The 10,377-nt window shown below is 33.3% G+C and overlaps 2 protein-coding genes and 1 long non-coding RNA gene across 6 annotated transcripts; 2 read left to right on the top strand and 1 right to left on the bottom strand.

Moving 5' to 3' along the window:
- The first annotated feature begins 410 nt into the window (after positions 1-410).
- Positions 411-902, top strand: LOC145045645 (uncharacterized). The gene has a single exon (XM_078993971.1). The coding sequence runs from the start codon at positions 411-413 to the stop codon at positions 900-902; it is 492 nt and encodes a 163-aa protein (XP_078850097.1).
- A 1,251-nt stretch (positions 903-2,153) lies between these two features.
- Positions 2,154-4,213, bottom strand: LOC145045697 (threonyl and alanyl tRNA synthetase second additional domain-containing protein). Its single transcript, XM_078994014.1, has 8 exons — positions 3,868-4,213; positions 3,581-3,730; positions 3,388-3,488; positions 3,162-3,254; positions 2,970-3,072; positions 2,806-2,880; positions 2,539-2,634; positions 2,154-2,437 (listed from the first exon to the last, which is right to left on the bottom strand). The coding sequence occupies exons 1-8, from the start codon at positions 3,964-3,966 to the stop codon at positions 2,378-2,380; spliced, it is 777 nt and encodes a 258-aa protein (XP_078850140.1). The 5' UTR covers positions 3,967-4,213; the 3' UTR covers positions 2,154-2,377.
- A 4,409-nt stretch (positions 4,214-8,622) lies between these two features.
- Positions 8,623-10,001, top strand: LOC145045380 (uncharacterized). 4 transcript variants are annotated; one of them, XR_013681809.1, is made up of 5 exons: positions 8,623-8,805; positions 8,899-9,122; positions 9,208-9,283; positions 9,502-9,614; positions 9,749-10,001. It is a non-coding gene; the product is annotated as an uncharacterized LOC145045380 (long non-coding RNA). The 4 variants fall into 4 exon arrangements; XR_013681810.1 differs by having other exon boundaries at positions 9,211-9,283; XR_013681808.1 differs by having other exon boundaries at positions 8,899-8,915; positions 9,059-9,283.
- Positions 10,002-10,377: the final 376 nt, after the last annotated feature.

Raw genomic sequence — 10,377 nt, forward strand, 5'->3', positions numbered from 1 at the left:
GTTTAAGAACATGTCATCCGGTACACATAGAAGAGGCAGCGTTATTCTTTGACAAGGGATTGTGCATGTCTATCGAGGATATGGTGGTATGTGGAGGCCCCTTCTTTGGAGACAATCAGTGGCGCTTGGCTTCCTTACCTATTCGTTTCGGTGGTTTGGGTTTGTACTCGGCCTACGAGGTTTCCTCCTACGCATTTGTAGCCTAGAGGGCCCAATCTTAGGCATTACAAGACCACATCTTACGTGACAGTGGCATATGTGGTATGGACTCGGATTATCTATGTGCTATGACTCGTCTCCGTGATACGATTCCGGGATTTGACTGTAGCAGTTTCACTAATAAGGACACCATCCCCCCTAAATCCCAAAAAGCTTTGGCGTGTGCCCTTTTTAGCAATATCATTCAAGATATGGAAGTCAACTTCGATATGACTGTCAGACAGAAAGCAGTCTTTGAGTGTCTGCGGGTGCCTCATGCTCAGGATTTTCTACTAACTATCTATATTGATGGTCTTGGTCAGCATATGTCTCCTGTGGAGTACCGAACTATCCTTCGTTACCGCCTCATGATTCCCATATTCCCGATTGATGAGATATGCCCAGTTTGTCGCAAGACATGTTTGGATACCTTTGGGGAACACGTGGTTCATTCTAGAGAGGTCCCTGGTTTCAAGTATAGACATGATGTGGTTCGGGATATTCTCTTTGATGCTTGTCGGCGTGCTGGTATATCGGTGAAGAAAGAAGCGTCAGTGAACTTTTTGACGGACCCGCAAGATGGCAGGTCCACACTTAGACCAGCTGACATTTTGGTCTTTGGATGGATAGGAGGAAAGCATGCGTGCGTGGATCTTACTGGTGTCTCTACTCTCGTTGGTTTGGGGAGCGGAGGTTTCGCATAAGGCATGCCGCTTTGAAAGCCGCTGCGTGCAAAGTGGTAAAGCACGAGAATCCATGTAGAGAAAATCAACATGTGTTTGTTCCTTTTGCATTCGATAAATTTGGTTTTCTCGCACAAGAGGCGGTGAAGCTCTTTAATAGAGTCCAACGGGCCATGCATTCTAATGTCATATCTCCTAGATCCACAAATGTTGTTTTCAAAAGAATTGGTTTTGCCATCCAGAAAGGGCTAGCGGCGCAGCTTGTTGCCCGTTTGCTTTCAATCGATATGTATTGAACTGACATTTAGTTGATGATTGTATTAGGAGAATGAATGCTGAAAAAAACACATCCTATTCCTAGTTATTCCTCACGATCTGAGATAGTTTTCAAACACTTGCTACTACTAGTCTAGAGACTCTTTGATACCTCCATCTAATGCTTAAGTTGTATATATATATATATATATATATATATATATATATATATATATGGACCCGTTTTTGCCAACCCGATCCATATTTGCATTCTAATATATTTGTGATGTTTTCAGCAAGCAAAAATCAAGAAATTCATACATCTTATACAAACAAACCAAGTTGTGTATGATCTTAAAGGATCAAATATTCTATCCAAATTCTTTTTGGTATTTTGAAACTAAAACAAAATGTTAAGCTAGTCATATTTGCGTGTGGAATCTTGATGTTTTGTATTGTCGACCACTTTCAAACCCATATCCAAAATATATGAACCATAAAAATGATAAATTAGTTCACGAAAAGGGTCACAAGCTTATCATGTCGTGTCACTCTCTTGAAAAAGAAATGGGTGGAGAGGAGATCTCAAAGGAAAAACAAGGTAAACGTTAAACTCATAATCCATGACCGATGACTGAGTCCTTTTCTGTTCTAATTCATCATACTTTAAACTATTTTCAAGATATTCGTTGGTATATTTGTCCTTTTCCATAAAATATACTATTTTTTTATAATTTTTCTTACTTTGTGTGTATATTGTTCATACATCGAAACCCTATTTTTTACAAGGCTTTCAATGAAAAACAGATCCCAAAATATTGAAGCAATCATTGTTTAATTTCAATTGATTTTACAATTTTTTTTTAAAACTAGATTCCCATATAATTTACAACATATGAAAACCACCAACTACAAGCTAGTTATGAGTTTGGCAATTGTGGCTTTGAGATTGGGCCTATTATTTTTATCCAATTTCATTCGTTGCAACATTAACTAAATAAAAACAACGTACGTAACTTGTAACAAATCATAGAAATTATGATTATGCCTAACATCTTAAGCTAATTACATTAAATGGTCATAATATAACTTATCAAATAAAAACAACTTATATAACTTGTAACAAATCATAGGCATTAAACTTTCTATTTTCGTTCTAAACAACTACAATATCCATATATAGTAAGGAAGGTTTCAATGAATGTATGATATATTCCAAATTCTCACGAGTAATTATGGATTCAACATCCAATGTTGTAATATACTTTTGTAAGTCCCTTCTTTGTCCTCATTTGAGTCACCTAAACAAACAAAAAAATCAATTATACAACATATGCTTAAAAGAAATGAACACCTAAATAATCATAATATAATTTAATCAATAGTTAAAATTTAAAAGTACCTTCATGTTTTCGAGTTCTGAAATGTTGGAAACATGTGTCCCACCACAAGGGCATCCTGGGAAATCACCTAATTTCACAATACGAGGAGTGCTTCCCTAAATAAATGCAACATTAGTTTACCATACGATAAAATTAAAAAGACTTGTTATTTTCCTAAAAAAGTAAGTCATGTGACCTAAATAAGGCACACTTTGGGAAATAGAAGGAAAAAAGATAACCAAGGCCTAAGGGCAAATTGGTAAAATGTTAGGAAAAAATCATCACACCTTGGGAATGTAATCAGGAAGGGCACCACCACATAACATTGCAGCTTCTTCATATGGATAGAGGGCAACCGAAACCTGCATAAATACATTTGTTCAAAAATAAATTATTTTTATTTTACAAATCATAGTTAAAAAATATATATATATATAATACATAAACATACCTTACCTCCCCTTGAAATCAAATTATTTGCTTCAAACTCTAACTCCTTCTGCTTACTTTGCAATTCAGACTGTGGAACAGTTCCTTTATATTCAACATATGGCCTAAAAAAACCAACTTTTTAATCATATTTACTAAATAGTTTTAAGAAAAAGAAACATAAAAAATTTAGAATTTTTTATAAAAATCATACCCATCAGGGAAATGGTACCCTTTTCCTGGCTCCAAATGGCGTAATCCCACCTGTTTCATACATACATCCAATAAATGTCCAGCTGAATGTAACCTACAAAAATGGAGTTTCCAGATAATTAACATACAAATCAATCGATTATCACTCGATTCCATTTCTAATACAAACAAATAGCTGTAGAGACTATAGATAGATAGATTATATACAGTTATTAAGATCGTTGTACCTTGAATTAAGTTTGCGTCTTGACTCGTTAACAGATAGCAGAACCTGAACGCCTCTCTCAAGATCCTCAGCAGTCTTCTCAAAAACCCCATAATGATAAACCTTAAGATGTGCATTTAGGTAGAAACGGAATTTAGATAACAAAAAGGGGAAACCCCAAATCGAAATGGGTAATTTTAAAAACAAATACATACAATGCCATTCTTGGATCGAACGTCTTGAACGATGAATTTGAAGCTAGAAGAGGAGACATCGGTTATGAAACCAGTGTCGGATGGCTGGCCACCACCTTGTGGATGAAAAATGGTGGAATCCAATATCAACGCATGTCTGCCATCGTCACCCTGGTCACGAGAGAATCGGAATTTTTGTTCAGAATACAAGCGAGAGAGAGAGAGAGTATATGTACTGATTTCAATTTAAAAAAACCTAGGGTTTTGTGGGCGTGAACAGGAAGATGGAAATGAGATAAAGAACTAACCAGAAAGGAAGAGAGCAGTGTAGCATCGGATTGAAGCTTGGACATATCATGATAGTATTCAAGGATGGTTGGAGTTGCAGATGGTAGATGATCATCCATGGCACCAGAAGCCTGATTGGAACACTCAGAGAGGGAGATTGGTGTTGGGATTTTAAATGGTGGTGGTCGGAGTCACTGACTTTTCAAGAAGCAGAATTGGTTTTCGCTTGATCTCGGAAGTCACAAATGGCCGGCTCATTTCGTTGGAATTGGGTAGGATGGCCAATTGATCAAAGTGCAAGAACACCCGGAAGTGACCGAAGGGCTATGAAGGAAGTCGTCAATGTGATTAAACGAGTAAAATTGTATGTGGTATTTTATAAAGGAGTGGTGCCCTTAAATTTTCATTATATATTTGGTTTTATCATTTTTCATATTTGATGTTCATTAAAATCCAAAGTTTATACTATATATTTTTGGGATAATGATTTAAAAGGGTAATATATTTTTCGATTTGTACACGTTTAGTCACTGAGTTTTTTTTTTTGTCCACAATTACCCTTTCAACTTGTTAAATTGTACATATTTAGTCCTTATGACCGGCTACTCAGGTTAGCCGGTAAAAATGAATTAATATAGTAATATATTTCTCACTTTGTACACATTTAGTCCTTAATATTTTTTTTGTTGCAAAATAAGTCCTTTTTGTTTTTGTATTAATTCAGTACTTATAAATGATTTTTTTAGGTTTTATCTCACGACATCTTATGTGGGATGGTCATATGGTGGTGGGATAGGTTAAGATGGTCCTGATATATGTTGTAGGCCAAGATACCTGGTGCGGGTCGGCTATAAGCTATAGGCACGGAGACTCGAGAAGAGCGATTGGGTTAAGGCGGCATGCCAACAAACCTTGGGTATTCTAGTCTGATGACTGATTGGACCTGTTGCATGTTGACATTTCAGTCTGATGACTGATTGGGCCAAGGTATTCCAATCTGATGAGTGTGGGTCCATTATGCATGATAATACGTTTGTTGTATCGGGTATTTTGGGAGAAACTTACTAAACTTTGTGTTTACCTAGTTGTTTATGTTTTCAGGTTCTATCATTGGTCGTGGAAAGGAGAATGCATGACTATACACACTCATCAACATTATTGAGGATTCCACATTTCTTATATTACTTCAATTTTCAATAAATGTATTTTGGAATAGACATTTTTCCTTAATAATGGATTTATAATTAAGGAGTTTTGCCTTATTTAAAAAAGAATTTTTTTTGTTGTGAAAACGAGACATTACACATAAATATACACAGCCTCATACATTTCATCAATGATTGTCCCACGTAAGATGTCGTGAGAAAAACCTAAAGAAAACATTTATAAGTACTGAATGTGTACAAAAATAAAAATGGCTTATTTTGAAACGAAAAAATATTAAGGACTAAATGTGTACAAAAATATTAAGGACTAAATGTGTACAAAATGATAAATATATTACTCTATTAAGTCATTTTCCCAGCTAACCTGGAGTAACCGGTCATAAGGATTGAATGTGTACAGTTTAACAAGTTGTAGGGGTAAATGTGGACGCAAAAAAACTCAGTGACCAAATGTGTACAAATCGAATAATATATTACTCTTTTAAGTCATTATCCCTATATTTTTGCATTCCTGCCTTTTAACAGATTACCAAGTTAACATGGGGTTACCTACACATGCGGCGTGCCACATGGCGCTGAATGGGCTGATATAGTGACATATAAACGTTGAGGTGGCATTTTCTTTATTTTAAAAATGAAAGAATATAAGAGGAAAAATTGACGGAAACGGGTTGCAAACTAGTAACCTCGTATGCCGACAGCTGCAAAAACCTAATTGCCTTACAACAATGTTATACCGTTTTTTATGATTCTAGTTTTGAAAACTGATACTATATAATTTAGAATACAACGTCGAAAAGTTTAAAATATAATTAAAACTTATTATTACCACCACTACTACTATTATTATTATTATTATTATTATTATTATTATTATTATTATTATATATATATATATATATATATATATTAAAATTCTTCTTCCTTAGCTATAGTAAAATCCCTACTTTTTTGGCCATTTCAGTCCTTCTACTTTAAGTATTTCTTTTTTGTCATTTAGGTGTCAAATGGTATTTATTTTAGAATTTCCTGTATTTTGGTCGGAGCCATCATCTAAAATTGATACATGTTGTCTTATGGGATCCAGATTTGGTATGTGTCCCACCTACTCAGGTCTCATATCATACTCATCCAACATGTTCTGGATGATGATCCACCGCCTCAATACAATGCTTAGATATATTTCCCCCACCGGCTTTCTCATCTCCGGTCCTTCTTTACCCTCTGCTTTCCTCCACCGCCTAAACCCAATTGATCTTAAAAAAAAAACCCAGAAAGTACTGATTCTTTAAAAGTAGATTGTGAATGGAGTTCGTCATAAACCCCAAACCACAAACTTCACCATCGGTCGCTACATTCTTATTTCCTTTTCTGGTTTTGATTTCTGCATATTTTTCCACTGTTTATGGGATTCAGAAAGAAATTGATTGATGTTGTTCATAGGTATGTATTTTCTCTCTGTCTGTATTAATTTCAATTTTGGAATTCCTTATGTTTTCCATTCATAAAAGGTGTTTGATTGAATGTTTCAAGTAACCATATCTACAAAAAGGAACAACTGAGAGCATTATATCAAATTGGGTAACAGTTGGACCATTTTGCCCCTGTTAATAGTTGGACCAATATAATGGCCTTCTAATCCAACCTCCATCCTTTTTCAGGTTAGTATCAATCATAAGAAGGAAATTGTAAATTACCCATATGCAAAAGATGATCAGAACTATTTATTTCATCATTTTCTTTTGTTGTTCTTTGAATCAACATAAAAATTGCTGCAGTAAGGTCTAGAAAACTATTTATTTCATCATTCACTTCTGTTGTGTCTTTTGTCTTGATTTTTTTTTTTTTTAATTATGATCCATGTACAAGAGTATTTTAAACTGAAATTGATGAAAGTTCTCAACTCATATTTACATGAAGAAAAGCATGGCATAACACAACTTATTTTTTCCTTTTTTTCCATATTAATTTAATATTAACATTGTTTAGCTGCAATAAAGAAAATGAGATCTGGCAAGTGAAAGGAGTTATTTGCAGACCTTAACGTTTATTGCAGGATACATTATAATAATGTAGTAAGAACTTCATTTTTAAATCAAAAAATTAAATGACTATTTTGACCAAACTTTTGTCTTTGCTTTGTCGGTGCAACTAATGGGATATGCAATGGTGATAGCCATTATTATTTGGTATATGAGTATGTGCAAAATGGAACACATAACAAAAAATTTCAAGACCCTTTGATAAAGCAAACATCACACTAAATGTTGCAAGGGGAATCAGATACATTCATGATCATACAAAGGCACACTATGTTTATAGAGATATTAAGACAAACAATATACTTAACTTGGAACTGAAAGTAAAGGTAAAAAGGATTCAGAATGGAAGATTCTATCTTATATAAGAATACATAAAGTACATAAAAAAGTTAATAAAGGGGTTTTTGGTCATTTTACATTGTTTGCATTCCAATTCCTTTGATAGAGTTCTAAGCCAAACAGAAAACAACAAAGGAATAGAGTTGACCAGCTGTAAGCTACTGTTCGAGCAAGGATTTGTTCTTAATAAGGTACTCTATTTTTAATCTAATTTTAAAACAAATTACAAAAGTATTTGTTTTTTGTAATGTTTTAGGTCATAAATTATACAATGATCCCTCTATTCTGTTGTTTTTCTTATAATTTTGGTCCTTATTTTGAGTTATTTTGTAGTATTTTTCGAAACTTTCCAAAGGAAAACCATGTATTGCCCTTTTTTTCTCATTTTCTATAATTATATGTTGTTTAAATATAAATAAAAGGTAATATAGTCATTTTAGTATGAACGATTACATAAAGGACAACTTAATCATTTTAGTTTGAACAAATACCAAAAGGTCACGGTAATATTGTTTCTTTGGATTGTATTTCCAACCTTTCATAAATTTTATCACTAAAAAACTTATATCTTCATTATACATTTTTAGGTAGTAGAAGATTATTGTTGTTGCAACAGTGACCAAAAAATCGCAAAAGCATGAACACATACTCTAAGATTATAAAAATGTTATGTAATACTAGAATGTTTTTGGAAAGAATTTAAATATTAAGGAGTTATTATCTATGACAGGGTGAAAAAACTGCAGGAAAAGTGAGATAGAAGACCATGGAGACAAGTATTTTACATGAAAATACAATTCTTCCATATTTGGACTAGCATTTGTTGAAATTAGAGAGTAAAATTAGTATTATTATATAATTTATGAAAGTAAATGCAGCTTCTATGTTACATGACAAATTAACTATCTATATTGAATACTCAATCAATAAAAACTTTTACAATCAAACACCTTCTAATCCCCGCAACGCGGGGGAATCTTCCCTAGTTATTGTTATTATTATTATTATATATATATATATATATATATATATATATATATATATATATATATATATATATATATATATATATATTTACTATATTATTAAGGATATTACTTATTTCTTAAAAATTAAAAAGTACAACATATATTACCTATGTACAATAAATGAATTTAAAGTTTGGGTCGTCCCTTATTCACCCTTACTATATATTATTAAGGATATTATACATTCATTGCAAACATAAATCAATTTAAAAATATCCCTTATTCACCCTTATTTTAGAGTTTGGGCCATCCCCATTCTCTCTCAAAAACCCTAATCCAAAATCAAAGCAGTTGGCGTGCAGTAAGATTGCACCACCATTCACCGATGAAGTTGCACCTCGGCCCTCCTCAGCCTACGTCTTCAACATCAAATCCCCACTTGGGTACGGATTTTCATGTTCCTCTTCTATACATTACGTTTTATCTGTTCTTTCGATTTTTTAGTTTTCTCAACCTCCATTTGTTGGTTCTCTCAGGTAACCTCCTTAGATCAGTAAGTTTGCTTGAAATCTAAACGGTATAATCATTGTTAATTTAATGCACCAAATATGAAACCTTTTCATTTGAATTCGAGCTCGATATTTGAATTTGAGACTGGGATTTAAATTTAGTTTTTGTTTGATCTTTTGACACAAGTTCTCTTATTTCTATCATCTCTTTCCGCTTTCCTTGATTTTAAGACTATCCATGCGAAGTTCAGGTATCCAACTCAGTTCTGTTAAGAAAGTTTATCAGGGTTTCTAACATCTTTTTGACACATGTACTCCCTTTTCTCTTTATTTTAGAAGAAACCATATCCCAAATCCGTGAACATAACTCGTATATGTGAAGAAGAATACTCAGATATATGGTCATGATCAGGCAAGACATCAATCAAAACATGGAATATGTTAAACCTCTCTCTCTCTCTCTCTCCATATACATACTGATCCATAAATATAATTGGTAATTGGTAATAGATTGTAAAGAAACAAGTATACCATGATTCATATGATGATATCAAACCTTAATGGTCAAGTTTGTATTTATTAACACAATCATTAACAAAATGTACATCTATTTTCTCCATATATATACAGATTCATACGTCACCATCGTCACCCGCCTCTCTCTAAGAACCATAAGAACCCCGAATTTGAACTTCTTCGTCGCTGCAACCACATACATACCACCAAACATCGATCATATCAAAGTAAGCTCTATTCAACCCTTCTCTCTCTCTCTCTCTCTCTCTCTCGATATTGTTGTTACAGAGGAGCATTATCCAAATCAAAGGTGATTTCCCTTTCATTTCATTATTTTATTATTTTGTAACTTTTCTTGCAGATCAGTTTAAACGCAGGTTGGTCGTGGGTTTCTTGAAAGGGGAGAGTTAACTTTAATACGTCTGATTTAAGTTTATGACCATTTGAAGTCAAATTGGTTCGTTTCATGCATAAGTGACAATTGATTCATCGACCATTGGTTTATTCTTTTTATTATGATAAACCAAGCCTGTATTATGTATGTTCGCATTAATTTACCTACTCTATGATGTGTCTTATATCAATTTACTAATCAGTACTTCACACCATTCCAACTCATTGGATACACAATTGGTACATGACAATTATTGCTTTCAAAATTTCATTTGCCACCAGGAAAATTGAATTTTAGAATTTCATTTTTTTTTTTTTTTTTTTTTTAAAGTTTGATCACTTCATCTCATTTCAATTATTACACACAGATATCAAAATAGATTTTTGTGGAAGAAGAAGAGAAGTGGAAGTTGTGCGATTTCACTTAGACCTAAATCTCCTATTTAGTTACTGTCAATAGTATTTGACTTCAAGTTGTATGCTTAACCATTTTTCATGTCTACACAAGACAAGAAACAATAAACCTGGTATCAAGCATGAACACCATCAATAACTCGGCTAATAATGAGCCCAATGGCAAGCTTAATCATTTTGGTC

Source organism: Lactuca saligna, chromosome 5, assembly GCF_052625555.1.
Source record: "Lactuca saligna cultivar CGN05327 chromosome 5, ASM5262555v1, whole genome shotgun sequence".
Classification (NCBI taxonomy): Eukaryota; Viridiplantae; Streptophyta; class Magnoliopsida; order Asterales; family Asteraceae; genus Lactuca; species Lactuca saligna.